This window comes from Bufo bufo, chromosome 11, assembly GCF_905171765.1.
Source record: "Bufo bufo chromosome 11, aBufBuf1.1, whole genome shotgun sequence".
Taxonomy (NCBI): domain Eukaryota; kingdom Metazoa; phylum Chordata; class Amphibia; order Anura; family Bufonidae; genus Bufo; species Bufo bufo.
Window position 1 is genome coordinate 98,221,442 of NC_053399.1, and position 15,722 is coordinate 98,237,163.

Sequence of the window (15,722 nt, forward strand, 5' to 3'; positions counted from 1 at the left end):
ATCACACAGGATAGGATTAGATACACAGCTCAGCAGTCAGTATCACACAGGATAGGATTAGATACAGAGCTCAGCAGACAGTATCACACAGGATAGGATTAGATACACAGCTCATCAGACAGTATCACACAGGAGAGGATTAGATACACAGCTCAGCAGACAGTATCACACAGGAGAGGATTAGATACACAGCTCAGCAGACAGTATCACACAGGAGAGGATTAGATACACAGCTCAGCAGACAGTATCACACAGGATAGGATTAGATACACAGCTCAGCAGACAGTATCACACAGGATAGGATTAGATACACAGCTCAGCAGTCCGTATTACACAGGATAGGATTAGATACACAGCTCAGCAGACAGTATCACACAGGAGAAGATTAGATACACAGCTCAGCAGACAGTATCACACAGGATAGGATTAGATACACAGCTCAGCAGACTGTATCACACAGGATAGGATTAGATACACAGCTCAGCAGACAGTATCACACAGGACAGGATTAGATACACAGCTCAGCAGACAGTATCACATAGGATTAGATACACAGCTCAGCAGACTGTATCACACAGGATAGGATTAGATACACAGCTCAGCAGACAGTATCACATAGGATAGGATTAGATACACAGCTCAGCAGACTATCACACAGGATAGGATTAGATACACAGCTCAGCAGACTGTATCACACAGGATAGGATTAGATACAGCGCTCAGCAGACTGTATCACACAGGACAGGATTAGATACAGTATCACACACAGATTCATGTCTGTGTGTTGCTGGCCACAACTTGTTGGCAGGTTACTAATTACATTTTGGGCAGACGATTTTTCACCAGATTGTTTAAAATTCTTAATAATTTCCCAAATTAACAAATTATAACAAGCTTCGTCTTGGATCAAAGATGATTTATGGAGCAAGGAAACCATGTTCTAGGTCTACAGCTTGACATTTATATTATTATAATTAATTACACAGAAGTTATTCTGCAGGAAATAAAATGTATTTTGTGCCATGAAACCTTCAGACAGATCAGGGATTTCACGATCCAGCAACATCAACTACGTGTGCTCATTATACTAAAGTAAATGCACAATCGCAGAGGGAGAGGTGAGTACATGACAGAAACATGACATAACCGGCGCAGTAGTACAAGCAGGGAGCTGGCATGGAGTGTCAGCGCTGACGGGATTTACAGTTTACTGCAGCTGACCGTCCACGCAGATGTGTCCTGGAACACAAGGAAGCTATTAAGGGGGATGGCTGCGCAGCTGCTTGGAATGGGCTCTGAGCACAGGTGGAGACAGCTGCACGGCGGAAGGATAGACGATAGAGACAGGGGTAACCAGAGACGGGGTTCTAACAGCCTTCATAATCACTATAACCTGGATGACACTGACCAAGAGATCCCAGCCTAGATTAACCTCATGTCCTGGTCTATAAACTGAAGTATATTCTGTGTATAGATCACCTATCCTATATTATACTCCAGAGCTGCACTCACTATTCTGCTGGTGCAGTCACTGTGTACATACATTACTTATCCTGTACTGGTCCTGAGTTACATCCTGCATTATACTCCAGAGCTGCACTCACTATTCTGCTGGTGCAGTCACTGTGTACATACATTACTTATGCTGTACTGATCCTGAGTTACATCCTGTATTATACTCCAGAGCTGCACTCACTATTCTGCTGGTGCAGTCACTGTCTACATACATTATTTATCCTGTATCGATCCCGTGTTACCTCCTGTATTATACCCCAGAGCTGCACTCACTATTCTGCTGGTGCAGTCACTGTGTACATACATTACTTATCCTGTACTGATCCTGAGTTACATCCTGTATTATACTCCAGAGCTGCACTCACTATTCTGCTGGTGCAGTCACTGTGTACATACATTACTTATCCTGTACTGATCCTGAGTTACATCCTGCATTATACTCCAGAGCTGCACTCACTATTCTGCTGGTGCAGTCACTGTGTACATACATTACTTATCCTGCACTGATCCTGAGTTACATCCTGTATTATACTCCAGAGCTGCACTCACTATTCTGCTGGTGCAGTCACTGTGTACATACATTACTTATCCTGTACTGATCCTGAGTTACATCCTGCATTATACTCCAGAGCTGCACTCACTATACTGCTGGTGCAGTCACTGTGTACATACATTACTTATCCTGCACTGATCCTGAGTTACATCCTGTATTATACTCCAGAGCTGCACTCACTATTCTGCTGGTGCAGTCACTGTGTACATACATTACTTATCCTGTACTGATCCTGAGTTACATCCTGCATTATACTCCAGAGCTGCACTCACTATACTGCTGGTGCAGTCACTGTGTACATACATTACTTATCCTGCACTGATCCTGAGTTACATCCTGTATTATACTCCAGAGCTGCACTCACTATTCTGCTGGTGCAGTCACTGTGTACATACATTACTTATCCTGTACTGATCCTGAGTTACATCCTGTATTATACTCCAGAGCTGCACTCACTATTCTGCTGGTGCAGTCACTGTGTACATACATTACATATCCTGTACTGATCCTTAGTTACATCCTGTATTATACTGCAGAGCTGCACTCACTATTCTGCTGGTGCAGTCACTGTGTACATACATTACTTATCCTGTACTGATCCTGAGTTATATCCTGTATTATACTCCAGAGCTGCACTCACTATTCTGCTGGTGCAGTCACTGTGTACCTACATTACTTATCCTGTACTGATCCTGAGTTACATCCTGCATTATACTCCAGAGCTGCACTCACTATACTGCTGGTGCAGTCACTGTGTACATACATTACTTATCCTGCACTGATCCTGAGTTACATCCTGTATTATACTCCAGAGCTGCACTCACTATTCTGCTGGTGCAGTCACTGTGTACATACATTACTTATCCTGTACTGATCCTGAGTTACATCCTGCATTATACTCCAGAGCTGCACTCACTATTCTGCTGGTGCAGTCACTGTGTACATACATTACTTATCCTGTACTGATCCTGAGTTACATCCTGCATTATACTCCAGAGCTGCACTCACTATACTGCTGGTGCAGTCACTGTGTACATACATTACTTATCCTGTACTGATCCTGAGTTCCATCCTGTATTATAATCCAGAGCTGCAATCATAATTTTACTGGTTATGATTGGAAACAGTCAGTAAGCATGTGGACAGACCCTCCCTAGCAGTTTAGCTGGGCTCCTGTAATGCAGAGAGTGGTAAGTTTCTCATACATCAGTATCTGTGGTATAATGCCTGATGTAATATGACTTCCCATATCGGCAGAACAAGCTCTGTGTAGACAGTGAACTAACAGACTGCTGGGAGATTTCAGCTCTGAATGACTTCCATGGAAAACTAATATATATATATATATAATGGATTTCTTGTCATTTTGTTCTCATGCCTATGGCGGCCTGTACTGACAGAACATACAAGGAGCTGCATGTGGGACTGCGGCGGGAGTAGAGGGCCCAGCTATAGGTGGTGGTTTATTCTGGATTATTGTGTGGTCTCGTTATCCAGGATAAATACACAAGTAACGAGAGGGAAATCGGCCTCATGTTTACCGTGCAAACCTCCGATTACGGCTCTGAATCAATGTGTATTTTGCGGTGGATCCGGCCCAGAGACTGAAGAGATCAAACACCAGGGAGGGAAGTGTGCGGTAATTAGTATCGCTACGGGGGGGGGGGGGCAGAACGTGCCGTCGTATTAAAGAGTCCTATGGGAAGTGGGGGGAGCAGTGTAATTAAAGGGGGCGCTCAACAAGCTGTAAGGAGGAAAGAACCAGTTTAACCATTTAATTCCTAGCATCCCCTGTGCTGCTGATTGGTTCTTAAAGGGAAACAACATCATGGATGCAAAGTGTCTTCTAAATATTATAGAAACTGCCAGACATCCATCAGCAGGAGATGTCGGAGAGAAATTTTGCGCAGTGAGTGATCTATACACATCAACTATTTTACAGATTGCTGGGTGACCACTCTGGTTTCCAAATGAGTATAGACCTCTATGGTGGTCACCAGATCACAATGGAATGATGATGGGCAACCAAGAGAGGTCCTACGATTGCATTTGCCGTAAATGCCAGGAGATTTTCCTGACGTAACTCGAAACATACGGCTAAACGTGATGTAAATGGGGCCTTACAGCAAGTAGGAATATTCTGGGCGAGCGCCACATCCTCAGTCCCCTCCGGATGTAGGATTAGTGACATCACTCTGCCCATGACGTGACATCACCGGATGTGAGATGCCCTGCCAATAAACTGGAGTCAAGTACAAAGTTGCAGAAAGCAATCAGTTCTCCTGACCTATCCCCCCACCGCGTTGTATGGATGGGGTAAAAGGGAATACCTATAGGCCCGTTCTGTCAGCGGCCTGGTCCATGGACTCTGCCTGATGTCTCTGCCTGCCCTCTTCTAGGAAAACTCAGTCTAACCCGAATAACGGTAATGTATTCGGTGTATAATACTACAGTGTACAGAGATCTGAAGCTTATTACAGATGAGCCGCAAGTCTGCCAGCCATATGTAACAATAATAATGTATTCCGGGAGGATGGGGGGAGTTATATTCAGACACATTTTTGGAAATGTACTCAGGCCACAGAACAGCATGTTCTGAAAAAATCCCACGTTGGCACAGAGAAGACTCCCAGCGTCTGCAAGTCTAATGCTCTGCCGAGATGGATAGGAGAAAACACTAAGGAGTACGGACGGAAGAGACGGCCTCCAGCGTACAGTATACACCGACCACAGGTCTTCTTGTAGACCTGAAGGTGCTAACCATCTCTTGTGTGAACGGCTTACAGTCTATTCAGACCATTTGCAGTCAAAGGAACGTCCAGCACTGAATACCATTTTTATCTAAATGTGGTCAAAATTTGGTGCTGATTAATATCTTAATATTTTGAAAGCATTTTCCAAGAATTTTTTTTTTTTTTTTACTGACGACCTATCCCCTGTGTGTGTTTAGTGGGGGTCTGACACCCAGACCCCTGTAAATATATATGGACTGAGCTTCTTCTGATGGCTGTATACACTGAGCTCCCTCTAGTGGTGGCTGTACATATCTGTATGTAGTGAGCTCCTGGGATCCCTCTAATGGTAGCTACATTTATGTAGATCTGGAGTCCCTGTACTGGTGGCTGTATATATGTGTATGCAGTTATCTCCTGAGCTCCCTCTAGTGGTGGTTGTACAGATCTGTATGAAGTGAGCTCCTGAGCTCCCTCTAGTGGTGGTTATACATTTCTGTATGTAGTGATCTCCCTCTAGTGGTGACTGTATATACCTGTATAACATAAGCTCCTGTGTACCCTCTAGTGGTGGCAGTATATATATATATATATATATATATATATATATAAATAATCAGTAAGGTCCTGAACTCCTTCTAGTGGTGGATGTATATATCTATATGCAGTGAGCTCCCTCTAGTGGTGGCTGTATATATCTATATGCAGTGAGCTCCCTCTAGTGGTGGCTGTATATATCTATATGCAGTGAGCTCCCTCTAGTGGTGGCTGTATATATCTATATGCAGTGAGCTCCCTCTAGTGGTGGCTGTATATATCTATATGCAGTGAGCTCCCTCTAGTGGTGGCTGTATATATCTATATGCAGTGAGCTCCCTCTAGTGGTGGCTGTATATATCTATATGCAGTGAGCTCCCTCTAGTGGTGACTGTATATATCTATATGCAGTGAGCTCGCTCTAGTGGTGGCTGTATATATCTATATCCAGTGAGCTCCCTCTAGTGGTGGCTGTATATATCTATAATCTATATGCAGTGAGCTCCCTCTAGTGGTGGCTGTATATATCTATAATCTATATGCAGTGAGCTCCCTCTAGTGGTGGCTGTATATATCTATATCCAGTGAGCTCCCTCTAGTGGTGGCTGTATATATCTATATGCAGTGAGCTCCCTCTAGTGGTGGCTGTATATATCTATATGCAGTGAGCTCCCTCTAGTGGTAGTGCAGGTAGCCAGCATGTGATATGTTGAATCATTTTCTAGGCAGGGAATTTGGAGCTGGAAGGTGAATTTTAACCGCGAATTAAGACATAGCAAAGAGTTAATTTTTAGAATTTTGCACCTAAAAACAACAGGAAGTCAAACTGAGAACTACGATCCCCAGCATGTATGTCTAGGATGGCAGCTGTAGCCCTGCAGTGTGCGGAGCGGGGCCTGGCTGAGGTATGAACGTCTGATTCTTTGGCCAGCTGCCGCCCTGTATCGGGTGACTGCAGCCAGATGGAACGTGAAGCCGGATCCGTTACATCGAGGAGCCAGTTACTCATAACCTGGACCGACAGTGCCCGTCTGCGCGGTGTACCTACCTGCCCACCGTGCTGCTGGACCTACTGCTACAGTATGGATTACACATTGTAGCAATTAGGCAATATAACCTAACATTGTCAGACACCACCAGCTTATGTCACTTCCCCTACACACAGGTCATGTGACAACTCTGCTCCGCCCAAGACTGATGCATTATGGGCTTCCTACAAACGTTGAGCCTGATCATCAGTGGCACATCATAGTCTGCACCATTGCTTAATCTCCAGTCCTATGTGGTCAGACACATTCAGCTCGTATCTATGGCCAGGTTTACCCATAGCAACAAGCCTTAGTATAAGGCACCATTGACATTCGGGCCGTGACCCGTGCCACAGGGCAGTCCCTCTGGCTTTAACCATTTCCTGCCCGTTTTTTCAGAATCTCCAGCTTGGTCGCCTGCAGAGGTCCTCGCAGCTCACCTACTCTGAGTGCTCATATCTGCTGCAACACCCACACGCGGAGCAATTCATTACATGCACTGTCTACGCCCAGCCTGGCCAATGGGCTTGTTATAGGGACCCTTGGTAGTCTATATAAGTAGACGATAACCCCAATCACATTGCAGACCTCATAAGGGGGTTCACATACTTACTGGGACAAATAAGAGCCTCCTTTGCTGTGATGCTCTTGCTGCAGACGAAACACATAGTGGTCCCGGACACGGTGATGGTGGTGAAGAGGTGTCCATTAGTGTATCGGGTGTCCTTGGCGTCCTTTTCTCGCTCCTTCATTTTCTCTTTGTCTTTATTCTGTATGGAGAAGATACAAACCGGTCAGTGGTGGATCCCCTATTACCCCAGATGCCACCCCCATCATCTGAACCTGTAGGTCACATCCCGCAGTGACTACTTCTGCAGAGTCATCATCCCACATGAACCTACCAGCCCGGCAACCCCCCGATCGTTCTGCCGCTTGGCCCTCCAGGTCATGGTCTGGAGCTTGCGGGGGGAGACTTCTCCCCGGGCAGGGCCGTGTGCGGAGGGGCTGCGGAGAGCGTGCTGGTGCTGCATCCCTGGGTAAATGCTGCATTATCCACCAACACGATAGATTCCTGAAATATCTCTGCTCACTAGTTTTCTATGTATAACCATGACAACCATCAACCGAGCCAGAGCCGCCCTCATCCACCAACATCACTGCAGAGGAGACGAGCACTGCTGAGTATCTAAGCCTAGCATGCGTGATACTGTCTACTGAACTGTGTATCTAAGCCTAGCATGTGCCATACTGTCCGCTAAACAGTGTATCTAAGCCTACAGGTATATTTCAGTTATATCAGGGTGGGGGGTGTTACAGGTATATTTCAGTTATATCAGGGTGGGGAATGTTACATGTATACTGCGGTCATATCAGGGTGGGGGGTGTTACAGGTATACTGCGGTTATATCAGGGTGGGGGGTGTTACAGGTATACTGCGGTTATATCAGGGTGGGGGGTGTTACAGGTATACTGCGGTTATATCAGGGTGGAGGGTGTTACAGGTATACTGCGGTTATATCAGGGTGGGGGGTGTTACAGGTATACTGCGGTTATATCAGGGTGGGGGGTGTTACAGGTATACTGCGGTTATATCAGGGTGGGGGGTGTTACAGGTATACTGCGGTTATATCAGGGTGGGGGGTGTTACAGGTATACTGCGGTCATATCAGGGTGGGGGGTGTTACAGGTATACTGCGGTTATATCAAGGTGGGGGGGTGTTACAGGTATACTGCGGTTATATCAGGGTGGGGGGTGTTACAGGTATACTGCGGTCATATCAGGGTGGGGGGTGTTACAGGTATACTGCGGTCATATCAGGGTGGGGGGTGTTACAGGTATACTGCGGTCATATCAGGGTGGGGGGTGTTACAGGTATACTGCGGTCATATCAGGGTGGGGGGTGTTACAGGTATACTGCGGTCATATCAGGGTGGGGGGTGTTACAGGTATACTGCGGTTATATCAGGGTGGGGGGTGTTCCAGGTATACTGCGGTTATATCAGGGTGGGGGGTGTTCCAGGTATACTGCGGTTATATCAGGGTGGGGGGTGTTACAGGTATACTGCGGTTATATCAGGGTGGGGGGTGTTCCAGGTATACTGCGGTTATATCAGGGTGGGGGGTGTTACAGGTATACTGCGGTCATATCAGGGTGGGGGGTGTTACAGGTATTATGCGGTTATATCAGGGTGGGGGGTGTTACAGGTATACTGCGGTTATATCAGGGTGGGGGGTGTTACAGGTATACTGCGGTTATATCAACGTGGGGGGTGTTACAGGTATACTGCGGTTATATCAGGGTGGGGGGTGTTACAGGTATACTGCGGTTATATCAGGGTGGGGGGTGTTACAGGTATACTGCGGTTATATCAGGGTGGGGGGTGTTACAGGTATACTGCGGTTGTATCAGGGTGGGGGGTGTTACAGGTATACTGCGGTTATATCAGGGTGGGGGGTGTTACACATTCACTCCCGTTAGTCGCACATTGCCCGGGTTAGTCATGGCCTCTGCAGTCACTGGTGGCCATATTGGTTTTCCCACCAGTAAAGCTCATGCTGAGATTTCATGGATAATAAAGTGGATTTGCTGGGATGAGGGGTCAGTGATCTCCGAGGACTGGTGTGAGGTATTTACAAGACGTGGTTCCTGGAATATCCCCCCATCTTCCACGGGGGAGGGGATGAATCACACATGTACTTCCTATGCACATTCCTCTAGTCACTGTTTAACCTTTCCGCCAAGCTGTTATCACAGGATGAATGGTCGTCATGTGGTCCATGTGCTAAATACCAGAGGTTTCCAACCTCACTGTTGTAAGACTATAACTCCCAGCATGTGCTGACCGCTGCTGTATAGGATATGCACATAGCCTCGGTGTGGAGCGCGGCTCGCTGGCGGTATCTTTCACGATTTGGTAATATCTTGCTGAGGAGCATGGTTTCCGGGTGACACAAGTCTTACACTTCCTGAGCGACTACAAAACTCATCGTGACCCTCTGCAGTTCCTTATCCAGGGCTCTCTGTAAACAAAGTCATTTGAAGACTGAGACTCCTGCTGCGGCCTTGCTCAGGACATGCTGGGGGTTGTAGTTTTGCAACAACTATTCTTGAAAGTCCTGTCTCAGAGATGAGGGTAACTTTCAGATACTACTCTAACAGAGGACTCTACCTTGAGCCTTTCCTCGGTTAACCCTCCCTCCACTACATATCACAGCCTCCAGTAGAGGGAGCACTTCACGATGACCCGCTGTGGGTGACGGAAACTGATAAAGTTGCATTCTCTTGAAATGCATCGTCAGAGTCTTCAAAATGGCCGCCCCATTGTGGTCACTGATTCGTACATTTTATTTTATCCTTTTGCATTTTGATTTCTACAGAAAATAAATAAATAATTGGGTTTATTATTTCTTCTCCTTCCCCGGACGCAGGCTGTTATTTTTAGCTGGAGCTTCCTGTCCTGCGTCCTGCTGATTACAGTAACAGGGAAGTACGGAGCCCGTCCAGGCCGCTCAGAATACAGTGTACGCATCAGGGAAATAAAAAACTACAAAAAAAACCTTTACCCCTAAAAGGGAAGAGTCTGGATGTGTGCTCCCTGTGGTTACAGTAGGCTTTCTACATTGCAACAAACCCTCAGCTGTGAGAAGCATTAGGTTTTAACAGCAAGCTAGACAAGTCTCTGAGTGAAGCCTGCACTGATACATTACGAGAGATTTGTGCTTCTGCCATGCAGCTCACACAGGACTGGATACAACTGTAACAAACCCTCAGCTGTGAAAAGTAGGTCTATACAGGTTTTTGCCCTCTATGTGAAGAAGAATGTTCCCATCCACTGACAGCAAGCAGGGATTTTAAAACAAACGTGCATCATGTAAAGATGGCGGATGATCAAGCCTGCAAGGATTTCAGTTTCGTCAGGTCACATGATAAAAAAGCGCTGGAACCGAATAGTAAAATCGAGCTCGGAATTTGACTAGACAAATATAGGATGGACTCTGCTGATTTGGATACAGATCCCCGTCGGAGCGGCAGATTGATGCCCACATGTCCCCAGGGGCTAGCATGAATGCACGGAGCTTACAATCTATTACATCTTACCTCCAGAAAGATGTGGACCCAATGCAGTTATCAGCAGGACAGTCCCCCATCCCATCAGTACAGCCCCCGCCTATAGTAATGTAACTTCTACTGGATGGAGATTACTTCACCTCGGTGGTTAGGGGATCCTGTACAGGCCTCTCGTATTTCACCTGCACCCTTCAGGCTCACAATGAACTTCTACATAGAGGTCGCCCAGATCCGGCGCTGTAATTACCATTAGCACATCTCTGGCCCTAGTAAACATTGCCGGGGGTCCGCTGTCAGCCGGCAGGTTGTGGCGGTGAGGGCGGTCAGGTAGATCACAGCTGGGAATGGCGCAGCGCGATGACACAGAGCACCTCTCCTAACAACGGGAACAGCTGGCGAGGATCAGGAGGGGCCGGAACCTCAAAGGGATTTACTGGCATCCGCAGCGAGAGAAACCGTGACACAGTACCAGGCGCCCACAGGACAGAACCTATATGTGTACGCTCTGGGATGGCAATGGCCTTCTGCCCCGTTGCCACAACAAAAGGAAAAAAAGATGAACATCACAATGACCCACGTATGACTGGGTCACGTTGCGACGTAGTGCGACTGCGACTCGCTACATGGCCAAAAGTAATCTTAATGACTTACAGCCCAATCGCAACCCAAAATATTCACCCAACAACAAGGCCCATTTCACCAGGACAAAATTAATTTTGTCAATTATGTACACTGCAATAGGAACATAATCAGCCATTTATACCCTCCTGACGTATATAGTACTGGTCACGGATGCTCCACTCATATCCTGTGGGGTCCGCTCGCACCAATAGGTTCTGCCCTGCACAGGGACAGTACTGACAAAGTCTGCACGTCGGGTAGGGAACGCTTTGCCTTATGCCTCAGAGATGATAGGTCCATGAAGGGGCTGTCTGTATGGCACAATGATGGGTGTAGTCATCACAGAATTCTGCTGAGCGAGTGCTGTTCAGGGTGCGATTGCTCTCGCTTCCCTTCCACATTATACAGCTATGAGTCACGCATCCTATACCTGGAGTACCCAGACGTGCATTCATTGTAAACACACACTACGAAATCACCGATGATCCCAAAAAATGGACTGTGCTGGTCTACTCCGGACCTTCATGACAACACTTCCTGCGTTCTGCATGTTCAGTTTTATCATAGGGACTTCAGTGTCCACATAACCGGAAGTATTCAGGATGGGAACATTGATGTGGATAGTGATACAGCATCTGTGTCACCTACGTCTGCCATGGCCACTGTTACCAGCTCAATCATTCCAAATACTAGGCCTCCATCATCAGAGTTCTCATACAGCCAAAATCAAGTTCGTTATGGCAGAACTGACCCATCACAAATCAACATCTCAGGTTTCAACATCGCTGCGGATAATGTATCCAAAACAATGTTCTTGTAACAGTGCAAAACCAGCAGAACTGGAAGTGTTGTCATGGGGACATATTAGTGATCATAGAGGGTGAACGATATGGAAGATACAGTCAGGTCCATAAATATTGGGACATGGACACAATTCTAACATTTTTGGCTCTATACACCACCGCAATGGATTTGAAATGAAACGGACAAGATGTGCTTTACCTGCAGACTGTCAGCTGTAATTTGAGGGTATTTACATCCAAATCAGGTGAACGGTGCAGGAATTACAGCAGTTTCCATATGTGCCTCCTACTTGTTAAGGAACCAAAAGTAATGGGACATAATAATAATCATAAATCAAACTTTCACTTTTTAATTCTTGGTTGCAAATCCTTTGCAGTCAATTACAGCCTGAAGTCTGGAACACATAGACATCACCAGACGCTGGGTCTCATCCCTGGTGATGCTCTGCCAGGCCTCTACTGCAACGGTCTTCAGTTCCTGCTTGTTCTTGGGGCATTTTCCCTTCAGTTTTGTCTTCAGACAGTGAAATGCTCCATCGGATTCAGGTCCGGTGATTGACTTGGCCATTGCAGAACATTCCACTTCTTTCCCTTAAAAAACTCTTTGGTTGCTTTTGCAGTATGCTTTGGGTCATTGTCCATCTGCACTGTGAAGCACCGTCCAATGAGTTCTGAAGCATTTGGCTGAATAGGAGCAGATAATATTGCCCGAAACACTTCAGAATTCATCCTGCTGCTTTTGTCAGCAGTCACATCATCAATAAATACAAGAGAAGCAGTTCCATTGGCAGCCATACATGCCCACGCCATGACACTACCGCCACCATGCTTCACTGATGAGGTGGTATGCCTAGGATCATGAGCAGTTCCTTTCCTTCTCCATACTCTTCTCTTCCCATCACTCTGGTACAAGTTGATCTTCGTCTCTTCTGTCCATAGGATGTTGTTCCAGAACTGTGAAGGCTTTTTTAGATGTCATTTGGCAAACTCTAATCTGGCCTCCCTGTTTTTGAGGCTCACCAATGGTTTACATCTTGTGGTGAACCTTCTGTATTCACTCTGGTGAAGTCTTCTCCTGGTGGTTGACTTTGACACACATACACCTACCTCCTGGAGAGTGTTCTTGGTCTGGCCAACTGTTGTGAAGGGTGTTTTCTTCACCAGGAAAATAATTCTTCAGTCATCCACCACAGTTGTTTTCCGTGGTCTTCCGGGTCTTTTGGTGTTGCTGAGATCACCGGTGTGTTCCTTCTTTTTAAGAATGTTCCAAACAGTTGTTTTGGCCATGCCTAATGTTTTTGCTATCTCTCTGATGGGTTTGTTGTGTTTTTTCAGCCTAATGATGGCTTCATTGATAGTGACAGCAATTTGGATCTCATCTTGAGAGTTGACAGCAACAGATTCCAAATGCAGATAGCAGCCTGGAAATGACCTCTGGACCTTTTATCTGCTCATTGTAATTGGGATAATGAGGGAATAACACCTGGCCATTACTTTTGGTCCCTTAACACATATGCAAACTGTTGTAATTCCTGCACCTTTCACCTGATTTGGATGTAAATACCTCAAATTACAGCTGACAGTCTGCAGGTAAAGCACATCTTGTCCGTTTCATTTCAAATGCATTGCGGTGGTGTATAGGGCCAAAAATGTTAGAATTGTGTCCATGTCCCAATATTTATGGACCTGGCTGTATGAAGCGTACAAGTCGGCATTTTATATATAGACCTTCACCTCTGTCAAGGGTGTTTGCGCCCTCCTGCAACCTTATCTGCACCACTTATTTTGCCTCCTTTACTCCTAATGAGATTACAAACAGGAAGTCGCTGTGCGTTGTGAATATCCTCCCCTGACAATCACAGCTTGTATATAAGACAACTTGTTCTGTGGGGCTGTAGACGGAGTCCTTCCGGTACTACCGAGCAGTGTTTTTCTTGGGTACGAGGACTCTGGGATATTTATAAGAACTTGTCAACATCGGGTCTAGGATCCCTTTTAAGGACTGACCGGCTTCTTATCCCTGACTTCTAAGACAAGGCCAAAGGTTGCCACGCTCCTTATAATGGACGATGGAGGTTATTACAGTCACCGATTGCTCTATCATTATATAATGTACCCTGCCTAAGAACTCAAAAGTATGGGACCCCTTCATAAAACTTATTGGATATACAACCATAGCTTTATCCAGACACAACAAACCTTTGCGTCTGTGGAGCTTACAGTCCAATTTCTCGGCCTTGGGCACGTAGAGAGGAAACCAGAGCTCCTTCAGGAAATCCTGTGAAAACAAGGACTGCAGAATGACAGAGCAAGCGGGATCCTGCTCGCCTCACCAGCCAAAGCCTGGCCAGGGGGGTAGCATTTACATCCAGTGCCTGAGAGGGCCCTCTGCCACGTAAGAAGATGATAAATGGCTCCTGGATGCAGGGTCCTGATTTTAGCAACAGTCCTGTCTAAGAAGGAAATTAAGAGGCGACTAGTTTAATTTTGTTTTTGCCATGTGGGAAGGTATCCTACATACAGGAGTCCAGATCTCAGCTTCCTGGACCCTGTAAAACAATATAAACAGATCCAGGCATTATAATATAGGATGTATGTGATCAACTACTGTATATATGTACAGCGAGCTGGAGTAGAAATACACAGACCGCAGAAGAAAGTTAATAGTCAGGAAGGAAAGGGCAGGGCGCGATTCCGAGACGATTACATGCTCGGTGCTGGCTTATAATCACAATTGACTGGTTACATACATTTACTCCAATGCCTTTGATCTGAAAAAGACCGGACAGATGGAAAGTCTGAAATATTCCAGACCTCCGTCTTGGAATGTCGCCACATAATCTACATCAGGTCCAGGACTAGGTTACTGGTGAAGGAATACGTCAAATGGGCACCTCAATGTCCGCACATAACTGCCCGGGTGCGAACATTGATGTGGATGGTGAATCTGAAAAAAACCTTCCTCTGACAAAACTGAGGGACAGAACAGGAAGCCTTGGCATGAAGATATAGCACCAGATGCTTCTGACCTCATAGGCTGCGTTCTTTGTCATCGCTACTAGATCTATATGAACTAATTAGTATTTTCTTTACCAAAGATGTAACATAAATGTCTTAAACCCCCCCCCCCCCCCCACCTTGGCTCCAGCAACCTCTGCACCTCCTATACCTATGTAGGACACATATTATTAATTACATAATACCGTATTACAGCGCTGTCATTACTCCGTCACACAGCATATAATGACTTACTTATTTCAATGGCGGCTCACAGGACCCTACAGGGATAATAATGTGCTGCAGGCGTTTCATAATACAGCTAGAAAATGGCACTATACGGCTTAATAATAATGTTCACTATGTGAGGAAGTTATATTATGTGAAGCGCCATTCTAAACTGGTGTCTTATATAATCCCGTAGTCACATCCTTGATCATAATACACTGATATCACTGCTCTATGTCCTGGTGATCTGGGTGTAGTACTGATCACTATACTCTAGTCACCTCTCACCAGTGATGTATATACAGTGATATCACCGCTCTATGTCCTGGTGATCTGTGTGTAGTACTGATCACTATACTCTAGTGACCTCTCACCAGTGATGTATATACAGTGATATCACCGCTCTATGTCCTGGTGATCTGGGTGTAGTACTGATCACTATGCTCTAGTCACCTCTCACCAGTGATGTATATACAGTGATATCACCGCTCTATGTCCTGGTGATCTGGGTGTAGTACTGATCACTATACTCTAGTCACCTCTCACCAGTGATGTATATACAGTGATATCACTGCTCTATGTCCTGGTGATCTGGATGTAGTACTGATCAGTATACTCTAGTGACCTCTCACCAGTGA

General features: G+C 45.9%; 1 protein-coding gene across 6 annotated transcripts in view; it reads right to left on the reverse strand.

Moving 5' to 3' along the window:
- The window catches only part of ARHGEF2 (Rho/Rac guanine nucleotide exchange factor 2), an 87,485-nt gene that overhangs the window by 10,947 nt on the left and 60,816 nt on the right, over window positions 1-15,722 (reverse strand). For all 6 annotated transcript variants that reach the window (XM_040411559.1, XM_040411561.1, XM_040411562.1 and 3 more), the window contains one exon: window positions 6,979-7,135. In XM_040411559.1, the coding sequence (XP_040267493.1) occupies window positions 6,979-7,135 (157 nt within the window). The remainder of the gene's footprint in view (window positions 1-6,978; window positions 7,136-15,722) is intronic.